Here is a 22,646-nt window from a genome sequence, read left to right on the forward strand (position 1 = left end):
ATGCTTTCTGAACGGCTGTGGGATTAATGGGGTGGGAGGGTGTTAAATCCTGCAGTCATTTTACAACGTGTACAAATACTGTTAGTCTTGAAGGTAATTGGGCAGATCCCTGGATGTGTTGCCACCATTGCGGGTTAAACAAGTATGGAAGATTTAGCACAACTTTTACAATACATTTGTACTAGTTATGTATTAGTTCATTTTTAATAGCTACTTTTTCTAGCAATTCCTCAGTGAATCCTCCTACAAATTTATGGATAAACAGACAACTCTACATCGTTTATCTTGTCAAGGGGGTGTGTAACACAATCTGAACAGGTAACACCCAGCTGTTAATTACTTAGGGTAAATAAAGGAGGGACAGCACAACAATAAGTAGGAGAAGATGTCAGAGAATTGTTATATTATACAATGTTCTGTATGAGCAGATATCTGCTCCCGCCTGGGCACTCCTGGTCATCTTGTAGGGCGACTGCGGCCACGCATACCATCCACAGTGCCCAATCTATTGTACACATGCCATTATTACTTATCCTCCCTGCATATATGAGGGGGTTGTCAGATTCTTCATTGTCATAGCACTGATGGCTGTGCCCAGTAACAGAACAGGGAAGGCTGAGGACAGGACCACTTATATTTGCTGGAGCTCAGCATATGACATGCTGGGACCTGTAATACCCGGCAATGACCACTGGCTTTTCCATGTCACTGTGTGCACAAGGCATCAGTGGAAGTACTACGCATGTGGATGACAGTCTGCAGGAAACAAAGTGTCAGCTCTTCGGCCTAGTGTCTGGACTCTCACCAGGATCCTCTTAAAGAGGTTGTTCTCCTTAGGAGGGAGGCTGACAACCGGCATGATGACTCCGCGCTCCGCCCGCCCCTCTCGGGGGTCTCCAGGAAAAATCCCCCTCTGTCGGAGGCCGCACTACAAGACAACTGAGTGCGCATGCGCCTGCGGCTAAAGATGACTCTGGCGCACACATGTGACGTGTTTACTGGTGTCTAACACTTGTTATGTATTCTGGCTGTAACCTCACATTTCGCCTGGCTATTTGCAGTAGATGAGGCGCCGGTATGCTCTTATAGTGTAGCTATGTTGTTTTGGTCATTTATCATGGTGTCTTAAGTATTGGAGTTTGACATTTGTCGGCTCCCGTAAGGTCTGCCCGCGCTATGTATCCTGGGAGTTGGAGTCTTTTTGCTGTGACCTCAGAGATTGCCGCTTGTCAGTGCATTAGCTAGTAGCATGTGAGTAGCGCATCTTCTATAGAGACTCTGCAGGCGGGTGCTAGCAGCTCTATGGGAGGTAGATAGCTATCAGCGGTAGGTGGCGGCCACTGTCCGAGATGGTCAGATGAGCTAAGAATAGTGCTCTGGGAAAGTGCCTGACTGGGGCACACTCACTATCATACACCACAATGATGGGGCATTGTCATGTCACAGTGGGGTCCGGTCACAAAAAGGAAATTGTCATGTCACACATAAAGGGTATTTCCATGTCACAATAGGGCAATGTGGCATCCCCATTGGTTATTGTCACAGTGGGGCAATGTGATGTCCCCATGGGACCTTGTCCCTTGATACATCCGTTGCATTTTTCTTCAAGGCATTCACCAGAAATTCACACAACTATGACCTTACTCAGATTTTAGCTATAATTTATTACATTGTTTTTCTTTTATTTTAGGAGACACCACAAAATGCCATAATGAAGCATCTGTCAGTGGTTACCATATGGAGGCGCTGCATGTCAGGACTCTATACATGTCCTTCTCATCATATGTGGCGGAGCCTGGGTCCTAAGCCTCTGGCACAGCCGCTCCCTGTGGCATCACGGTCTACTAGAAACACATTGCCATCCTTCAGCCTTTATGGACTTCACTCGAGGCGATCCTGTTCTCAAGGGTTTGGTGCATTATGGCAGAACAAGACATTACAAAGCTACTTACAGTCTTTGATCTCAGAACACAGGGAGCTTAGTCAGAAATTAAATATGACTTTAAAAGAAGAGGAGCGCAAGACCTTAACCCAGCGGCATACTGAATTGTCATCACTCAGTGCCCTCCTTTACAAAATACAGGAAGCAGAAAGTGACGTCAGAGAATTAGAAGCCATGTTTGCTGGTTAGTTTATATAGCAGGGAGTTTCTGTATACCATTTTCATGAAGCAGTTCCAATGGTAGATTCCCCCTGCCTGCACCGTCCCCGAACCATTTTTAGATAAATATTTTAGTTAGCCTTTCCGATGATTTTATCTGATCAATATGCAAAGTAACTGTAGGGGCTACTGATGGCATGAAGCAGCTCTGCAAGCTTCGTGTCAAAAACTAATACATGCCCCCAGTAGAATCTGCCTTCCTGCTTGTAGAGGTTGTTGTGTATGGAGAAGTGATTTGATAAAGTCACAGGATGCCCTCTGTTTACAGTACAGGGAGGGTGATGGGAATAAGATCAAATACTATCATAAGTCCCTGGAAAGTTGATTCCCAACTCACAAACAATGATAAAGCTTTTTCTCTGGTGAACCCAGCTGTCCATGAATTACATGGTTATCCAGTTGTTAGAATTACATGTAATACTTTGCTACATTTCACTGTCCGAGAGAGAGCATTGAAATCCTTTTATTATTGTGAATGACTTTTCATCTGATAATTTATTTTGCTGTTCCTATAATGTCATGATACCATAACCATTTTCTTTACAGACCTAAACTCCAAGGAAGAAGAAGACTTACTACAGGAAGAAAAGGATTCTATGATTCGAAACATTAGTCATTTGCAGGAAGAGGTAGTTATTAGTTTACGGATTAAGCTCATGCTATATTTATACAAAACTGTGCAAAACTTGTTACAATGATCTAAAATTTTAAGCATACAGTGCTGCACACGTTGCCATCTGAACTACACAGCACAAGAATCAAATCACTTAGCTCAGCAATGTAATCCCTCAAATGAATTTACTTTTTTTTCCTTTAGCTGTTACGTTTTCTAGTACCTCAAGAAAAATATGACATGAATGATGCCATACTAGAGGTTGTGTCTGGAAGAACTACAGGAGGTCTGTATTTTATTCAGAGAGATTCACAATTATCTATATGGCGTGTTGAATTTCTATAGTTCAAGGTCAATTAAACCCTTATGCACATTAACATGGTTTTTCTCTGTGACCCATTGATTTATTGGATGTCATATGGACAACTTTTATTTCATACACACTGCCTTGGTTTCTATGGATTCATGTGTGAGCTGACAGGCTGAACCACAAAACTCAGATCAGATCCTACTCATTTCTTAGTAAAAAAAAAAATATATATAGTATTCACTGTGGCAAAATGCTCTCTATGAAAGGCCGAGCAAGGACGGCCTAGGCCAGTGGTGGCTAACCTATGGCACGGGTGCCAGAGGTGGCACTTGGAGCCCTATCTGTGGGCACCCAGGCCATCACCAAAGAGGACACAAGGGATTTTCATGGATTGCCAGACATCCCAGGACTTTCTGCGCTCAGTGCTATCTTAAAGCAACAGTGCTGTTTGAGACTACAGGAGGAATGGGAAGGTGTGGATAGATCTGGATTAACATTGTAGCTTCGCTCCAGGCCTGAAAATTCCTCCTATTCAGGGGAACCTGAATTTGTCACGCTTTCTTTCTACTGTATTGGTGTTCTTAGGATACTGATACAATTTTAAGCTATAACAGAGAAGAGAGCAAGAAGTTAACTGCTTAAATTGTACTTAAATGTTGACACTTTAGGATAAATAAGTGGGTTTTGGTTGTAGTCTGGGCACTCCATGTCTAAAATGTTCTCCATCACTGGCCTAGGCTGTTGTCCTATTGTTTGCTTGTCTTGTGTTATCCTTGCATTTTGAGTACATTTTATTCTACCAATAAATAATTGAAGTTTTACACCTTGAGCTTTCTGGAAGCTGTATTTATTGTTTGTATTCTACTTTGTTCTTGGTCCATTGAAGTCAAAGTGTGTGTGGAAAAAACTGACAGCACTTGGGTACCATCCTAGTGCGGTCAGTTTTCTCTGCACAAGTTTTAAAGAAGTAGCTGAGAAAAATCTAACACAGCTAAGAAATGACTAGAACTACAAAAAATGGAATGTTGGATGGAGCTCACTAAAACGAAGCTCTGAATCTCTGATCAGATCATGTGATTTTCACTGAATAAAATTTATTTGAATTTCAACTTTGTTCATGTGCAATTTATGGCTTGATAGACAGGGGTCTAATTTTACACTGGTATTTCTCATTCCAGGTGACATTTGCCAGCAATTTACAGGAGAGGTTTTTGACATGTATAGAAATTATGCTCATTACAAGTCCTGGTCATTTGAAATTCTGAATTATACACCAAATGATTATGGTAATGTGTGATTTTGTGTGTTTGCCAGTATGTTTTGAGAAGCAAATATAGAGAATAGATGCAACATTGTACCTTGTTGTACTGTGGCCAGGCTGCACCATATGTGGGCAAACTCAAGGCCCAAGGGTACGGACTACTGAATGGGAACAGTTAAACATCTTAACAACTGAAGGCACGCCCATCAAAATAATGTTTTCTAAAGTTGGTGACCATGCATGCATTTTTTTTTGTTAGTAAAGAAAAAGCAATGTACTGCTATTAGACCCCTTTCTAAAAAAGCTTATTACCCCCAATATCGCGTATTGGAGGAAGATTTGGGAGGCTCTTATACACATCCAGTTTATGATCCAACCCTCTAAAATTTCAGAATTTCAGTTTTATTTTGTCTTTCCACAGCCCTATGCCCTCTAGCATAAGAGGTTATCAGTAGTCTCTTTATATTACATTGTGCATCTGCTTTTGATTGCAAAAGATTTTCCTAAAACATACCATCCATTTCAGGAGGCTTACACCATGCGGCTGCACGTATCATAGGTGAAGGTGTGTACAAACGCCTGAAATATGAAGGTGGGATTCATAGGGTTCAGAGGATTCCAGAGGTGGGCCTGTCCTCTAGAATGCAGAGGATTCATACAGGGACCATGACTGTAATTGTACTTCCCCAGCCTGATGAGGTAATGTAAGTGGCTTCATCATTCGTCTTTTTCTTTTTTTCTTTTAATATATAAAAGTCCTGAATTTAAAGTGTAACTGTAAAGTTGCTTGAGTTTTGGCACAACTGGAGAGAGCCTTTGACAACTATTCCGATGATGCCTATATCATGCTATAGTTCTAGCCTCCTATATCTACTAGCCCTATCTGTAAAATCCTCTGTTTCAACTGAAGGTGGCAGAACTTCCTGATTGTGACATCAGTTAAGGGCAGTGAGGCCAGAGCGCTGAGGGCATTCACGTAAACGTGCACAGGCAGCGCAGCCAATCGGGAAATAATATCTGTTACTGCTTGTACAGAGATCTAGTGCAGAGTAAGGCAGGGAAGACGCACAGTTGACAGCACAGATCACTCTATTGCTGCGTCTTAGTAAGAAATTATTATCCAGTAATCTACTTCACCACAAAGAAAAATATATATTATAACATGTCTAACTACACCATAAAACACCTACATAGGAATAAAAAATATGAACACGTGGAACCACAGTATGTGTATATACAGCCTGTCCCCAACCTAAAGGGGTTTTCCCCACGAAAGAAAATTTTCACATTTCCCTATATCCCAAAATGCCCCATCTATAAAAAAAAAAAAAAAATATATATATATATATATATATATATATCTCCCATTTAGTGAATGCTTTAATGTAAAAACAAAACATCCTAATGTTCATGTCTGGGTCTGGTCCTAAAGGAGTTAAAGGTTCCACAGATATGTCAGAAATAACCTTCTCTCGAGAACAGAGGTCTATTGATCTGTCACTGTGTTGGACTAACTGACTTTTCACTTTCTGTTCAAGTTAATGGAGCAATCATATTAATCCTGTGTATGTGTCTTCGGCACCTGAGATGGGACAACTATTTTTAACACCATTTGATATATTTATCCATATTTTTGTTGCAGGTAGATGTTAAAATCGACCCAAATGATTTAAGAATTGACACATTCAAAGCCAAAGGAGCCGGTGGTCAACATGTCAATACAACGGACAGTGCGGTGCGGATCGTTCACATTCCTACAGGTATAGTGGTGTGTCCTCCATAGGATATATTCAGATTTATACTCATTCTGACACATTTTTGGTGACTGAATTAAGTTTTGTTTAATGTTTTTAATGGTGCTTACTAGAACCCGATCCCATCTTGCACTAAAAACTGAAAAAAACAGGGTTAAAAAATGTAGCAGGGGTTACACCACTGGGAGAATGATCAAGTGAATTACCCAAGTCTGTATGGAGTTAAATCTTAGTTTGTGTAGTTGCTCCTGAAGCCAATCACTAACTATGTTCTATGCTATATAGGAATAACTGTGGAGTGCCAACAAGAACGCTCCCAAATTCAGAACAAAGATAAAGCCATGAAGATCCTGAGAGCAAAACTGCACGAACAGAATGTAAAAGCGGACTTGTCCCAGAGACAGAGCTCCAGAAAATTGCAGGTGGGGAACTACTTACGACTTCAGAAAAACTTATTGATCCAACTTGGGACCCTTTTACACGAATGTGTACAAATGGCAGCTAGCACATGGCCGCCATAGAAGTGCATTGTGCACAGCATGGTACAGTGAACACACTTTGTACCGTGACATTGTACCGTGCCATCGCCAGAAAAAAGATAGAGCGTGCTCTAACTTTAGCAGTATGTAACGCCCGGCAGCACGTCTCCATATAGAGAGGGGAAGGGTGAGAAGCGCTCACCTCTCCAGCCGAATGTATGCTACTCCTGGGTCTCATTAGATTCTGGTCTCGTAAAGAGGCAAATTGGAACTGTGAGATTTCAACTTTTTTTTTTCTTTGACTTGATTAGTCTTAAAAAAAAAAATAGAATCAGTAGTCTTTATTTTTGTGACATTTTTTTGTTGCTGTTGGCAACAACAACCTGGTTATGTGATGGACTCACTGGGTTAGATTTAAAAAAAAATGTCTCAAAGACAGTGCAAAGTAAGATGTAGGTTAATAAACTGTACTTTATAGAATTCCCTATTTTATGTGAAAACTCAAATTTCCCCCAAAGTCAGACAAATATGACTCTTCTCATCTCCTTTTCACATGAGATGAGTAAAGTTTTTAGTGGTTGCAGGGGTGATGTCATTTCAGAAGCCCCGGTCTTCTTTTCTATAGTGCCTAGAAACCAGCTTTGCCATATTAAAGATAAGAATCTAATAATTCAGATCCCGTCAAACTTATGGTTCTATGAGCTAAATAACTGGGCTTGCAGGCATTTAAATAATAGGCGAGAACTGGATCTGTATCTGTAGCTTACATTTCCAACTATTGTCTTTTAGTTGCCTGCATCTCTGGTCCTGTTGCTTTCAAAGCCATGAGCCTGATGTGATCTGTAAAATGATATCCGTATCTTTGATGTTTCTGAATTTACACTACCCTGCTACCATTAAACTCGACTCATCTCATGTGAATATGAGGTGAGAAGAATGCTATTTGCCGGACTTTGGGAGAGATTTTTTTTTTTATAGGTTAACCAGTCACAAAATAGTTCTTTTAGATATGTGGTGCAAGGTGTGTCTAACAGTTTTTATGGCCAAATGAACAACAGCCCCGTGTCTGCATCTGTTTCTAGCACAGCAGTTTTTACTATTTTTAAAATTGACAACTTATTCTTTGTGCAGGTTGGAACAAGAGATCAATCTGATCGGATTCGCACTTACAACTATACTCAGGACCGGCTAACAGACCACAGAATTTCATATGAGATCCGTAATTTAAGGGTATGTTCAATTTTTTTTTTCTAATACTGGGGAATTATATAATTAGATTACATATTACATATATAATCATATATAGGAAGTGTTAGGTCTCATACACATGCACATTGTTTTGGGATGTGTTCTATGTGTTTCAAAGGTCAGCAAACATCCACACGTATTTGTATGGGCTCATTATAAGACAATCCTTTTCTTCTGTCATCGCCGCGTGTGTGGACCTTAGGCCACATTCACACGATCGTATGACCGCAATGGCCGCAGGGAGCAATACGGCAATATACTATACCGCTCAGTACACAGGGAAAACATAGGACATGCTCTATCTTTTCCCAGTGTACGGTACGTTTTGTGAAACCATACAGCCGCAGGACACCTATAGCAGTCTATGGAGATATATATATCCAGCCGCAAATAACATGAGGTTGTGTGAATGGGACTTTACCATTCTTTACTACGGAGAGTATGCCTTTTGTCTTTTCCCTCTTGTGTGGATGTCTCGTGTTTTTATGTTTGTTACTTTTAGATTAATTGTGGTGGTAATAATAATTATAATACATTATTGTAAAAAAAATGCTACAGTGACGTAAGCAAAATGTTGCCCCTTTTTTTTTTGCACTGATCACAGAATTGTGCGTTATATATTAAAATGTGTAAGGGCTTTTCAAGAAATAAATGATTAAAAAAAAAAAAAAGCATTACTACATCAAAAAACTTGACCGTGAACATCCCTTTATACTCACAAATCACTTTGATTCTGATTCCAGGAATTTTTAAATGGAGAAGATCTGCTGGATGATCTAATGGATAAACTACACAATGCTGCAGATGCAGAGGCTTTACTTGAGATTATAAAAAGATATTTGTGATGGGAATGTTTGATCCATTTGCAGGACTACAGAAGCTACAAGTCATAGGGGCACATTTACAGAACAGTGCAGTGTGTACTATGTGCCTGTGTAGTGTGCAGGGTGTGCCAGATTCAGGATTTCCGGTGCCTGTTCTTCATGAGTCTGGCTCTCTCTGCACTGCCCCGACAGAGTGCACCAACTTTAACTTCTTTAATACCTTTACAAGCAGTTTTCACCTAAAGGAAAGTGCAAAGTCCAACAGAAAACTGGCGCTAGCACCTTGGTAAACATGCTCCATTTTGCATAAGATTCCCCTATGTTCCCATTTGTTTAATGTATCTTGTGCTGTCTACTATTAAAGTATTTTATAACATTGGAAGTTTTGTCACATTTTCTACTCTCTTGTTCAGTCTGTACCTCTCATTGAAAACCTGAGTTCTGCAGCCACACCAAAGTACAGAAGGTTCAGTACTGTGTGATTACACAACCAAGGCTTGTTTTAGTAACCTATTAAAAGGGGTTGTCCAGAGGTTGAAAAACATGGCTGCTTTCTTCCAAAAACAGCGCTACACCTGACCAGGCTTGGTGCCGGTATTGCAACTCGGCTGTATACGGATTAAATGAGCTTTGTGGCTGTACCGGCACAAAGCGTGGTCAGGTGTGGCGCTGTTTTTGGATGAAAGCAACCATGTTTTTCAACCTCCAGACAACCCCTTTAAGAAATTGGGAGTATTATGGCTTATTATTATAGTGGACTAAATTTCATAAAGCAGATAATAAAGGTGCTTCAAGGAATATTCCCAATATAAAAGCAGGGATTAGCTCCCCGCTAAACTATTGTTGCAAATCCCGTGGAGAGAAATGCAGAGAACTGTGCATGCACAGCCACATGTTTGTTATTATAAGGAATAGATAACGAATAAATGTCTTGCCAAAAAAAATGTAAAGAAAATTTATGTGATTCACTTATAATGTGGAAAAAAAAAAGCATTAAAAAGGGGTTTGCATAAAAATCCGGCTCATCCCATTTTGTATCAATGGCATAGGAACTACGTTGTAGACCAGAGGAAGTCTTACCACTATGGCTCTTGGGGTTTTGCTGGAGATCGCAGAGCACTTATACATGAACATATAAATATACTGAAAGATGGTTCTGCATGACATGCATCGTTCCAACTAAATAATTACGGATCCCTATTTTCCTGACCAATGAAGACCCCCGTGGTAAGTCCCACAGCAATCTATAACTTCCCTCCCTAGGCTGTGGATATAAAATAATCTCCCTTTAAGATGGATAAAACTAAAAATAATATATTCTGAGTTTTATTTTTGTTCACAAGTGGCTGCCATTTATATTGGTGGAAAAAAGAAAAAGTTATAAAACAATTATAGTTTTAAAATATGGTAAAATAAAAAATTGTGTTTTTTGTCCCTTGTAAATCTATGATTAGTGTTCCTCATGGTTTGGTCCCGACAACAGATATTGAAAAAATATCAGCTGGGAAAAATCACTTACCGGTACACATATAAATGCATAACTTATTAACTATTAATTTATGAGACAATTAAAAATACAGATATCCTCCTTAGATTTTCATGCAAGTTCATAACAATTGGATCCAGTGCTTTTAGCTCTGTGTTCAGCACAATGGATAACACACTGAACACGTCAAATAGCTGTGCATGACAGGGAATCTTCCCAGTTCCCTTATTGCATAGCTGATTGCACCAATAAAATTCTTAGACAGTGTGGGCCTTGTTGATACTATACATGACCTCCAGAGAATATTTCCACAATATTGGGGTCCAACCCACAAATAATTGATGAATGAAAGAGCCGGTCACACCAGATTTCTGCAGATCAGCTCTTATTCATTTAAATGGCAGCTAAGCTACAGGGACTTCAGCCACTACAAATAATAATAATAATAATTCTTTATTTATATAGCGGACACATTACGCAGCGCTGCACACAGCATGTCAAATCAGTCCCTGTCCCCATGGGGCTCACAATCTAAACAACCTAAGGCCCCTTCCACACTAGCGAGTGTGATGCGATGAACTCGCATCACACTCGCAACGCAAGCTGCCGGGAACGCACGGCCCGAACGCTGCACCGCGGGAGTGAACTGACATGCTGAGTTCACTCCCGCGGTGCAGCGTTCGGGCCGTGCGTTCCCGGCAGCTTGCGTTGCGAGTGTGATGCGAGTTCATCGCATCACACTCGCTAGTGTGGAAGGGGCCTAACAGTATGTTTTGGAGTGTGGGAGGAAACTCACGCAAACACGGAGAGAACAAACAAACTCTTTGCAGATGTTGACCTGGATGGGATTCGAACCCAGGACCCCAGCGCTGCAAGGCAGAAGTGCTGTTTCATTCTCTGTTCACAGAAGCAAAAAATAGCTGATCTATGGGGGATGCTGTAATTTGGTCCCCAACATAGTAATTTGTTGACCAAGTTTGTATATTATATTGTAAGCACAAAAAAACTAAATTGTCCCCCCCCCCAAAAGGGCAAAATATGGACCCCAGTTAGGAGGATCCCCAACACCTTCATGACTTGTGCATGGCAGAGAACACTAACTTGGCGTGACACAGATATGCAGCATACAACATGTCAACCATCCTATACATTTATATGATGATAAGGAGATAATGTTTATATGTTTTATATATTGTAGATGCATTGGGTTGCTGAGATGAAAGCTTCACCTTCTAAATCCTAAATCACACGGTGAGGCCCCAATAAGTTTTCTGAAAATTGTTTCACTTGTGGTTTGGGTAGTTATTTGTATAAGAGCAAAACTCTGTCCTTATCATAATCATCTCTGTGTCTGCCACTGGTGGCTAATACTAGTAGCTCTTATTTAATACAGAATTGAAGTTGCAGCCTTAAAAACACCCCATATTAAAGAAAACTATTTCTGTGTAAGAGGTTCAAGGCATTATTTTAGAGAACTGTTTAAAATTTATTTATATAGGGTGTAGTGGCTGTTGTGTAGGTACCTGCCAGGCCAATTAATGTTCTGCAATATTCATCTTAGCATTACAACACAAACTTTCATTATTATTATTATAATATTGTCTAAAAATGTACTTGTATCTAAAGTTACACCAGCAGAATTATGAATAAAGCTGAATTATATTGATTTTTATGAATATCTGTAGCACTTATATTGGTCAGTTACTGATCACATGACCAGTATTGCGCATGCGGCACATTTACAGTTGAGAGTGGCAGTTGGATACTGGCGAAGAGGAGGAGAGTATGTCTGCTGGACCAGGGCAGAGCGATTTCATGGAGAAAGAAAAGATTATAATTATTTCGGACTCATCGGCTGATGAGAAGACTTCAAGCAAGAGCCAGGGGGAGAAGAGGAGAAGACCATCGAGCTCAGCGGAGTCGTCCGACCTTTGGATTTATCCAGAAGATGTGCCTGCTGGATCTAAGCAGAGCACCTATATAGAGAAAAGAGGGATCATCATCATCTTGGACTCATCGGACGATGAGGAGACTTCAATGAAGAGTCAATGGAGGAAGAAAAGAAGATTCTCGTCTGGCTCAGTGAAGTCTACTGTTCCACAGATTCCTCTAGATATGGATATAAATGTCCCCAAGAAGGTGCAAGCCAAAAAGAGGCACTTGGTAGTGGAAGAGAAGGCACCACCATCGAAGATCCTGAGGCAGGAGGACCTGCCCGAAGACCAGGGATGCTCAGGTAGGTCCATTTATGTTTGAAAATATACGTGTGTAAATATATAATATTAGTGTCTGTATACAGTACTGTATATGTAAGGCGCTTAGGGAATAAAGTGAACCACCTGTTTTATTGAATTCTGATGTGCCACCAGTTTTTCAATACTATTTGTGAAGGATTTGTCAAGTTCAGGTTGTGCACCCAACTGCTTGGGCTTGAGCAGCTGCATACTTTTTGAAATATAAATACCTTATATACTCGAGTATAAGCCTAGTTTTTCAGCACAAAAAAATGTGCTGAAAACCCAAACTCTGCTTATACTCGAGTAAAAAATATATAGGTTTTACCAGGTTTTTGTGGTAAAATTAGGGGCCTCGGCTTATACTTGGATCGGCTTATACTCGAGTATATACGGTATATACTTTCATATTTTTATATATTGGCCATTATAGAAATTAAAGCTCACAAATACTGAGGATTGTAACTAAAAATGATTTTACAAGCTTAACAGATAATCTATGTCTAGACCTCACTGATCCAATGTATAGGCTATTAATGCGTTTACCCAGTGTTAAATGCCAAAACCTGCATCGCATTTCCGTTATTTTTGCAATGCATTACAGAGATGGAGCATGGGCTGCAGAAATTCTGACATTTTACTATTTACTTGTGTCTTCTAGTGTAGATAACATATGTATATGAGGTTGCTAGTAATAGTCATGTCTGTCTGGTAGAGCCCATATTTAGTCCTGTGAAATGCGTCTGTAGCAGAACTAAAACTAACTAAGCATGGCGTCAGTCATGTGACCCCGGCCATTCAGTTATATGTCCTCATTTATTCTATGTGTTATGTATTTTTTTTATAGTTAGCTTTATTTACAAAATAACATAACACTTAGTGACAGGATGCCTTGTTACATATAATATAGACCTGTTTCCACCATGAGTCCTATTAGGCTGTTGCATGGATGTGTCTTGTGTTCAAACCAACCTATAAACAAATACATTCACTTTTTAATTTTTGTGTTTCCATTTTTCACTCCCCACTTATACAGAGCTGCATAAGGGTTTGATTTCTGTGTAACAAATTGTACTAGATATTGATGGTATTTAATATTCTATGTCATTTACTGGGAAGCTGAAAAAAAATTCCAAATGTGGAAAAATTTACAAAAAACCACATTTGTGCCATTTTCTTTTGGGCCCTGTTTTTCCAGCTTTTCACTGTGTGCTCCAAATGACACTCCCATTTTTATTCTTTGGGTCCATATGATACCATTTTATATACCAATTTGTATAAGTATTAATATGTTTAGTAGTTTAAAAAAAAAATTAATCTTTTGTACAAAAATTTCTTAATTTTCATATTCTGAGGCCAATAACTTTTTTATACTTCATTGCAGGATGAGATTATGTTTTCATTGCTACAATTTTGGGGACTGAAGGACCTGTTCATCCTTTTTATGTGTTGCAAAATGACAAAAAAAATTCTGACATTTGGGGGCTATTTTCCATTATGAGGTTTAACAACAGGAAAAACTGTTTTTATATTTTGATAGATCTGACATTTTGGGATGCAACGATACCTAGCATGTTTATGATTTAATTTGTTTATTTTTATATCAGTTCTAAGGAAAGGGGGGTGATTTGAACTTTTAGGTTTTTATACATTTTTTATTTTACTTTTTTTAAAAACATTTTCTACTGCATTTTTATACCCCCTAGGGCAGTGATGGCGAACCTTTTGGAGACCGAGTGCCCAAACTACAACCAAAATCCACGTATTTACTGGGAAGTGCCAACATGGCATTTTAAGCAGTAACTTATTGCTACCTGTTCATCCACATCTTTCAATTGTTTCGGCCGCCTGAGGCAACAGTTGAAAGAAGGAGAGAAAGCTTCTCTCCAGGGTCTCTCTGTAGAGGAAAAATGATTGGTCCAGCAGGACGACCTCCAAAGATATTGCAGTTCTGTCAACACGTTCTCACTTTTACCGCAGTTCCTAACAGCGAATGAAGTGTCGCTTTAAAATAGCGCTGAGAGCAGCATCTCTTAAGTTGCCTGAGACTTGGTGGATTTGGTCCTATTTGGTGAACTCTGTCCTGGGCTGAAGACCTGAGTGCCCACAGAAATAGCTCAGAGTGCCACCTCTGGCACCCGTGCCATAGGTTCGCCATCACTGCCCTAGGGTATGCACACCAAGAGGCACTTTTATCAGGGCCTCTTGCTGCTGCTAGCGACTTTTCATACGTGAAAAGTCGCCAGCTGCGTCTTTTCCTGCCTGGCGTAGGATAAACTCTGCGCAGCCGGCTGCCCCGATACATCAAGAGGCGGAAGCCGAGCACGAGCGCCAGCGTATGATAAATATGCCCCCAAGTGTGTATGAAGAGACCTCGGCCCGTGAGCCCTATTCATACACTCGCTGCCGCACAATGACGTTGGGCATTTTTTATCCTTTACCAGAATACAGTTATGTGATGGATTCTCCTAGATAAGCACTAATAGAGCATGTACTGTGTTATATGGGGATAATTCATGTTTTAGTTCAGGTGAAATCATTGCCATGTTTGCATGCTGGAGTTTAACCATTCACTGCATAACTCCAACTTTCATAGTAGTAGCAAAAGAGGGACAAAGGATTAAAAAAAAATGTTTGCCTAAGCCATGCCTTTTCCACCACCCATTATACCATCTCCAGTCAGTATAATTCCCCGCTAAGTTCCCTCAATCTCCCTGTCACATTGTGGCACTTTAGCATTTGCTCCCCCTGATATTGTGCAACTTCACCTCCTTCTTTTCTTGTTGCTGTGTGTGTCTGAAACTAGGAGGCAGATGACATCATCACATTGCGCCCTGCCGGCTCTGCTACACATAGCAGTGGCAGAGGCACAAAGATGGTGCAGGGAGCCGAATACTGAATTCCCATATGGATAGGCTAAAGTTCCATTTTCAACAAGCCTGGTGCTAAACAGGAAACGTTAAAGTGGAGGCCTCAATAATGTATAGTAGATAAAGCAATTATAACATCTCCTATCTTTTTTTCTCCATAGGAGCCCCCAGCAGTGTCCAGCCACCTGGCTTCAGCCGCACCTCTGATACCATCATTCAGAGATTACAATTCCATCATGTGCTCGGCGAGGGAAGCTATGGGAAAGTCGTGCTGGCAGTAGACACCATTAGCCGCCGACAATTTGCTGTTAAGATCGTCAGCAAAAGAGCCCTGCTTGCTAAGCGCCACAAGATTGAAGTGATGGTGGAGCACCGAGTGTTACAACTGGCATCTGGCTGCCCCTTCCTGGTCCACGCAGACTTTGCATTTCAGACCAAGATGCATCTACTACTTGGACTGGAATATATGAGCTGCGGGGACTTCTACGACTTCTTGCAGTCGAAGGGGCCTCTTAACATCGCCAGTGCAAGGTAAAGAGTTTATTATTATATAGAAATAAAACATATCTAAAGTTGTCTAAAGCATTTTAAGAAATTGTGTCTCTTATGATCTTCAGAACTTTACACTAATTTCTTATCTTCTTTGTTACAGATTCTATGCCGCAGAGCTCGTGTGTGGCATCCAATATCTCCATCTAAAGGGCGTCATCCATCGAGACCTCAAGCCCGAGAACATCCTGGTGGCTGAAACGGGCCATTTAAAGATCACAGATTTCGGTCTCGCTCTTACCAACATGCACGGAGACCGCACAGCCACTGGCTACGCTGGGACTGCAGGCTTCGTGGCTCCTGAGGTGAGCGGGACATGTTTCTTATACAAAGCCATTGGGGGTATTTATCAGGGCTTCTGCATCAGGACACTGGAGTAGAAGCCCTGAAATAATCCAAAATGCTTGCTTATTGCCTATTTTTTCACCTTTTTGGCCCCTTCTTGCCAAAAGGGAGTTACAGGGAGCACTGCCGGCAGGGAAGTGGTCACTCCTGCTACCACAACTGCACACTTGCTGCAGCCAGAAACTTTTCATATGTGAAAAGTCGCCGGTAGCACTTATTTCTACACCACCTGACGACTTAACGTAGAAGTAATATGTTACACAGCCACCGCTGGATACATCGAAAAAGGCTGATGCCTGTCGAAGTGTCCGGCTGTGTCCTGGAGGGGTCGCGGGGCTATCATAGGCCGGCGTACAAGAACTGACGTATGATAAATACCCCCCATTAGGTCTCTAGGTGGTGTACATGCATTGCACTGTACAGAGACCCCTAAGACAGCGGAGTCATTGCTCAATTGTCTTCCTCCTACATTATATCACTATGGGAATTATAATAAATATGATATTGTATTGTCTTAAATATTTATTAAAGTATAACCACTTTAGTAATTTTAAAATTGTTGTTCCTTTCTTTCTGACAGATGCTGGCTGAGGAGGAGTATAACGCCGCTGTAGATTGGTACTCATTTGGTGCCATTGTCAACGAAATGGTTACCGGTCAGTGTCAATACGATCCGACACTCTTTAATGAGACCAATGTCGGCGCCCAGAACATCATTTTACAGCTCCTCCAGAAAGATCCAGCCAAGCGTCTGGGAGTCAATGGTAACATCAGAGAGCACCCATTTTTCCAGCGTATTAACTGGGTCTCGATGGAAGCCCTTCGGATGCCCCCACCACACTTCCCAATAGTAAGTATTGCTCCAGAAACTGTAACAATCTTTTTTTTTGTAGAGTATGGTATGAATGTACACTGACATTCTCCAACAATGGACTTGTTCATTAGTCTCAACTTTCTGACCCAGAATAAGGAGACTATTTTGGATCAGAGTTTGAATTGGACTACCGTCTCAAACACTGATCTATTTGCTACTGTGTGAATCCTGTCCTTAATGTATTGTTAATAGGTTTAAATCCCTCATAGTCATCTGTTTTTAGCAACAGTTATTGTGAGCCAAAACACACAGAACAAGTAAATATATCTCCATTATACTTTATCTATGTGGAGTCTCTGCTCACAATAACTGATATAGATGTGATATATAATTAACAGGTGTGTACTGGCCCTCATTAGTAACTCTGGAATCTTCTGCTTGCAGCCATCTATGTCTTGTGGCCATCCAGAACCATTCGATCTGAACACCATGGAAGCAGCAGAGGCCAGCATGTCCTCTTTGTCACCTAAGGACCAGGCTGAATTTAGAGGGTTTTCGTTTGTCACCTCGAAAACCTTTGGCTGAAACACCCATGCTCTATTGTCACCTGAGCAAGCTGCCCTCCTGAGCACCTGGCAGAAGATTGGGCACGGGAAGACCAGCAGAAGAGCCTGAAGATTGGATCACCTACTGCCCCCCTCAGCATCAATCAAGACCTGCATCTGAAGGACATTATGACCACCACTATGATGGTAAGTCAGAGCGTATAAGACCTGCGCTCATTTTCAATTATAGACATGTGTGAGACTTCTTTTTATACCGGTAACTAGATTTCCTCGCACCCATGAGAGCACCAGCTCTTAGTGCTGTTTTGGGTGAGTGAGAAATCAATAGGCGAGCGTTGGCCGGCTATGAAGGGGTGAAGAGGAGGCCGGATTTTTTTTTATTTTTTTAACGCTAGCACATGTCTGTAATACCATCTTTAATGTACTATGGATAGATTCATACTCTGTCTATAGTACATGATATTTTACCGGATTACTTCTCAAGTCCATGACAATACTGTCATAGATTTGGGGAAGAAGGTGTGAGATGGCCGGCTATTAAGGGGTGGAAGGAGGCCGGATTTTTTTTTTTTTAATATTAGACCACTATCTGTGCTGCTGTATACATAGTGATCTGATAGAACACAAAGAACATCATGACTAGTGACCAGTGATGGTAAGTCAGAGCGCCATAAGACCTGCGCTCATTTTCAACTATAGACATGTGTGAGTTTAATTTTTATACCGGTAACTAGATTTCCTCTTACCCATGAGAGCACCAGCTCCTAGTGCTGTGTTGGGTGAGTGAGAAATCAATAGGTGAGTTGTAGCATGTGTCTATATATAAAACACATCATGCTCTGTCTATAGTGTATGATAATTAACCGGTAACTTCCTTAAGTCCATGACAATACTGTCATAGACTTAGGGAAGAAGGTGTGAGATGGCCGGCTATTAAGGGGTGGAAGGAGGCCGGATTTTTTTTTTTTTTTTTTTATAATATTAGATCACTGCTGCTGTACATATAGTGATCTGATGGACCACATTATGACTACCACCAATGATGGTAAGTAAAAGCACCATAAGAAATGCATTTCATCACAATTATAGACATGTCTGCATAAAGTAAGCCAAAAGATAGGAAGTGCAAAGTTAGACTAGATACAGTTACCTCAAATTAAACCAGATTTACCAATCTGCTGTAGTTTAACGCCTGTAAGTTTGTACTGTCCAACTTTCAGATAGTTTTAAAAGGATTTTTCATCAGATTTTACCACTTTAAACTACAGGCAGTCCCCGGGTTACGTACAGGATAGGGTCTATAGGTTTGTTCTTAAGTTGAATTTGTATGTAAGTCGGGACTGTATATTTTATCATTTTAACTCCAGAAAATTTTTTTTTGGTCTCTGTGACAATTGGCTTTTAAAAATGTTGGATTGTCATAAGAACCTGGATTTTCAATAACGCTTAATTACAGGCACCACTGATAACTGTTATAGCTGTTTATTGTAGCCTGGGACTAAAGTACAGTAAATTACCAACATCCAGAGGTCCGTTTGTAACTAGGGGTCGTCTGTAAGTCGAGTGTTCTTAAAGGAAACCTACCACCACAAATCTACCTATAAAGGTAGATCGGGTGGTAGGTGAATCAATGGGACGTGAGGATAGCCCTTTTAAGGGCTAATCCTCACGTCCCCGCACTGTTTTATAAACTTTAACATTACCCTAATATGTTAATTTACTTATGCGGCTACTGGGGCGTGGAGTAGCCGCATCTGAGGTTACACGAGGCGGCTACTCCACGCCCCGGTAGCCACATTACCCCTCCTACTCACCATGTTCGGCGCGCAGCTGCTCGTAGCTGCGCGCCCTCGCCCGCCGATCCTGCCGTCTGCGCATGCGCAGAACAGCAGGCCCGCGCCTGCGCAGCCCCGGCTTCAGAGCAGTGACCGCGCAGGCGCGGGCCTGCTGTTCTGCGCATGCGCAGACGGCAGGATCGGCGGGCGAGGGCGCGCAGCTACGAGCAGCTGCGCGCCGAACATGGTGAGTAGGAGGGGTAATGTGGCTACCGGGGCGTGGAGTAGCCGACTCGTGTAACCTCAGATGCGGCTACTCCACGCCCCAGTAGCCGCATAAGTAAATTAACATATTAGGGTAATAAAAGTTTACAAAACAGTGCGGGGACGTGAGGATTAGCCCTTAAAAGGGCTATCCTCACGTCCCATTGATTCACCTACCACCCGATCTACCTTTATAGGTAGATTTGTGGTGGTAGGTGCCCTTTAAGTAGGGGGCCGCCTGTACTAACCCCTTCTGGTAATGCAAGAAATGTCCTTTAGATGAGTCAGGTTTAGAGGCTGCTAGAGGGAGTGTTCAGATGTCCCTATCTCTGGTTCTACAGCACCTACCAACATGATATTGGTGATACAGAACCAGAGATTCGGGCAGTGAAACTGTGAAGCTGCGCAGGAACTGGATGTCTATTTGCATCTTGTGCTTCTACCTATTTTTACCTGCCTGTCACTTCAAATAAATTATCTGCTTTGAAAATTTTCAGTTGTCTAAAAAAAAAAATACAAGCATTTTTTCTAAGCCCTATTTCCTAATAAAGGCGAACAGGGAGAGACCAAAAAGCACTCATAGAGTAGTAGTTTGTACAACAATGGACAAATTCAGATGGGGGAGGAAAGAATGAGGCTCACCAGATAGAGTTGTGCAAGTTCCAGGCACAACACTAGTGGAAGGCTTGAGCTGAGTACCAATCAGGTGCTGCCTGTTGACGGGATCATCAGAGCGCAGTAGCCACACCGGTCTGGATCAGATGCATGGGATGATGGGGTGATTGTCACTATGGCGCACACTGGTAGTCAAAATTGATTCGGAGAGTACTTCACAACAAAACTGTTTATTGGTGTCTCGGTAACAACGCGTTTCGGAATCAGCGGCGATTCCTTTTTCAAGTGAGGAGAGACTAAAAGCTCAGGTCTGGGAAGACACTTAAGACTTGAGCTTCTAGTCTCTCCTCACTTGAAAAAGGAATCGCCGCTAATTCCGAAACGCGTTGTTACCGAGACACCAATAAACAGTTTTGTTGTGAAGTTCTCTCCGAATCAATTTTGACTACCAGTGTGCGCCATAGTAACAATCACCCGATCATCCTATTTCCTAATAAGTAATCACCCTAATGTTCCTTTTTGGTTACTACTCCTTCTAGATGTTGATATTTCCTGCACAGTTGCAATGTTTCATCAATAAAGAGTCTTTGTATTATTTTATTTTTGCATAATATTCTTGATTTTGATAAATTACGGGAGATCATCAGATCAATAGGAAAAAACAGTAAAACCTGTAGCTCCACATAATTAGGTACCTTATTGGAAGAAGGCTGCTGACATATATGCTTCAGCAGTTTTAAGGCCTCATTCACACGGGCGTTGGGGGACGTGTATACGATGTCCTATCTTTTCTCGGCATACGGTGCTGTGCGCCATGTTCCTTTATGACGAGCTTAGCACCCCCTCCTCCTCTCCCCAGCGCCGCTGTCCGCCGTTCTACGGTACGGCGGGCACATGTCAGTGTAAATTCAGCCTTAGAAGAGAAGTGCTGACGGAGCATGTTTGGCATTCTGGTAACCACAAGTGCTAAGTAATGATGCCCAGCCCACTTAAGCCGCATACACATGTTTCCTTTGAATTGAGTTTAGAAATGCAATTCAAGCACAAAGGGAGGAGCTTCTTACAATCTTAGATGCGAGTAATAATTTTTTGCATTGTTTATCAGCAAAACACGTGTTTTCTGTTGCAGATCACAAGTGTTTAGGTCTAAATGCATCTGCCTTTCAAAGAAACTTCAACTTGTTGTGCATGAATTAAATTTAATGAAATTTAGACACAGGTGTGAAAAAGCCCTAAGGAATCCTATAGGTGCTGATAGAAGTTCAGCTTCCCAGAGAAGAATAGGTTGTGATAGTTCTTACTCAGGATTCATCTTAGACTGGAACACACTACTATAAAATAAAATGTATTTTCTTCATCCAAGCATGAATCACATTTATTCTTTTTTGTCCATGAGTGGATTGTATAGTGTATAAAAAACAAACATAGGAAAACTAGTTTTATTGGGTTCACATACACTGGTACTAATTTTATTTGACCAATTAAGAGCAGTTTGTAGGCATGTGGAGACTTATTGCTGTTGATGCTTCTGGGAAATATGCAAATACATTTCCCAAGATTGGACAAGGAATACAATGTCTCTTTTTGCTAGACGGCCCCCTTACCATCAAGCATGACTTTCAAGAAGCCTGATGATTTGATGTGGAATTAAGGCTAAACCAGTATATCTATTCCAGAAGGGACAGATTAACAATTGTAGTCAGCACTAGTCAATGTGGTTGTGGCCCACATCATGTCATTAGGATTTCTGAAAGTTATACTTGATGTAAGGGGGCATCTAAAAGAGGTATTCTTTACTTATATGCATATTTCCCAGAATCCCCTTGTGAAGCATCAATGGCAATAAGTCTTAATTGGTCAAATAAAACCAGTACAGGTGTATGTGAACTGAACACAAGTGATTACCTATGTGCCAATTGTAACAATAATCTAACCGGACGGAATAGTACAGTACTAGGTAAGGAGTCGCCACCGGGATAAGTTCTGCTATTAACTTCCCTTTGGCATTTCCCACACTGAAGAGTCACTGATTCCTTTAGCTGGGAATATCTTACTTGCTAAGCTAGATTTCCTCTCAAAATGTTTGGTTTTGGAGAGGGGCAAGCATATGCAGAACAGTGTAACATTATAAGATAATTATGTATCCAAAACTTCTATGTACCTCCTCAACATATTGAAAAACATCTGTAGTCAATGTCCCAAAGTATAAACAACGATTAGATTGACCCTCATTAGACTTTAAGGGGGGAAGAGAGGGAGCTACAATATTAAGAGGATATGGGAGGCTACAATATGGGAGAGATGAGAGGGGGTCACAATATTAAGGAGGTAAAAATTTTAAGGAGAGGAGAGGGGGGGGGGCACAATATGAAGGAGAGATGAAGGAGGTAATATGAGGTGGATGAGAGGGGGCCACAAAATAAAAAAGGAGATGAGGGAGGTAACTATGTGAGGGAAGTAGAGATGAGCGGACCTGAT

The 22,646-nt window shown here is 41.2% G+C and overlaps 3 protein-coding genes across 5 annotated transcripts in view; 2 read left to right on the forward strand and 1 right to left on the reverse strand.

Moving 5' to 3' along the window:
* Window positions 1-1,000, reverse strand: part of NAA16 (N-alpha-acetyltransferase 16, NatA auxiliary subunit) — a 33,390-nt gene extending 32,390 nt beyond the window's left edge. Inside the window, exon 1 of the mRNA XM_072135281.1 lies at window positions 806-1,000. Coding sequence (XP_071991382.1) covers window positions 806-859 — 54 coding nt within the window. The 5' untranslated portion in view covers window positions 860-1,000. The remainder of the gene's footprint in view (window positions 1-805) is intronic.
* On the forward strand, window positions 982-9,142 carry MTRF1 (mitochondrial translation release factor 1). Of its 3 annotated transcripts, none has more exons than XM_072135283.1 (10): window positions 982-1,075; window positions 1,691-2,126; window positions 2,708-2,790; window positions 2,979-3,060; window positions 4,263-4,370; window positions 4,872-5,044; window positions 5,988-6,105; window positions 6,385-6,521; window positions 7,710-7,808; window positions 8,570-9,141. In XM_072135283.1, the coding sequence occupies exons 2-10, from the start codon at window positions 1,712-1,714 to the stop codon at window positions 8,669-8,671; spliced, it is 1,317 nt and encodes a 438-aa protein (XP_071991384.1). In that variant the 5' UTR covers window positions 982-1,075; window positions 1,691-1,711; the 3' UTR covers window positions 8,672-9,141. The 3 variants fall into 3 exon arrangements, with proteins under 3 accessions (XP_071991384.1, XP_071991383.1, XP_071991385.1); XM_072135282.1 differs by lacking the exon at window positions 982-1,075 and adding an exon at window positions 1,117-1,251 and having other exon boundaries at window positions 8,570-9,140; XM_072135284.1 differs by lacking the exon at window positions 982-1,075 and adding an exon at window positions 1,308-1,326 and having other exon boundaries at window positions 8,570-9,142.
* Window positions 9,143-11,895: 2,753 nt separating this feature from the next.
* LOC140116535 (protein kinase C delta type-like) lies at window positions 11,896-19,087 on the forward strand. Its single transcript, XM_072133044.1, has 5 exons — window positions 11,896-12,372; window positions 15,402-15,771; window positions 15,893-16,094; window positions 16,715-16,984; window positions 17,393-19,087. Exons 1-5 carry the CDS (start codon window positions 11,922-11,924, stop codon window positions 17,531-17,533), a joined length of 1,434 nt encoding a protein of 477 aa, XP_071989145.1. The 5' UTR covers window positions 11,896-11,921; the 3' UTR covers window positions 17,534-19,087.
* Window positions 19,088-22,646: the final 3,559 nt, after the last annotated feature.

The sequence above is a fragment of the Engystomops pustulosus genome, chromosome 2 (genome assembly GCF_040894005.1).
Source record: "Engystomops pustulosus chromosome 2, aEngPut4.maternal, whole genome shotgun sequence".
In the NCBI taxonomy this organism is placed as follows: domain Eukaryota; kingdom Metazoa; phylum Chordata; class Amphibia; order Anura; family Leptodactylidae; genus Engystomops; species Engystomops pustulosus.

Bases quoted from the DNA above. Each gene is read 5' to 3' on its own strand.
- LOC140116535 (XM_072133044.1), top strand. From the start codon at position 11,922: ATGTCTGCTGGACCAGGGCAGAGCGATTTCATGGAGAAAGAAAAGATT. The intron at 12,373-15,401 runs GTAGGTCCATTT...TTTTCTCCATAG, and splicing joins CGAAGACCAGGGATGCTCAG to GAGCCCCCAGCAGTGTCCAG. The intron at 16,985-17,392 runs GTAAGTATTGCT...TTCTGCTTGCAG, and splicing joins CCCCACCACACTTCCCAATA to CCATCTATGTCTTGTGGCCA.
- MTRF1 (XM_072135283.1), top strand. From the start codon at position 1,712: ATGAAGCATCTGTCAGTGGTTACCATATGGAGGCGCTGCATGTCAGGA. The intron at 3,061-4,262 runs GTCTGTATTTTA...TTCTCATTCCAG, and splicing joins GTCTGGAAGAACTACAGGAG to GTGACATTTGCCAGCAATTT. The intron at 4,371-4,871 runs GTAATGTGTGAT...CATCCATTTCAG, and splicing joins TTATACACCAAATGATTATG to GAGGCTTACACCATGCGGCT.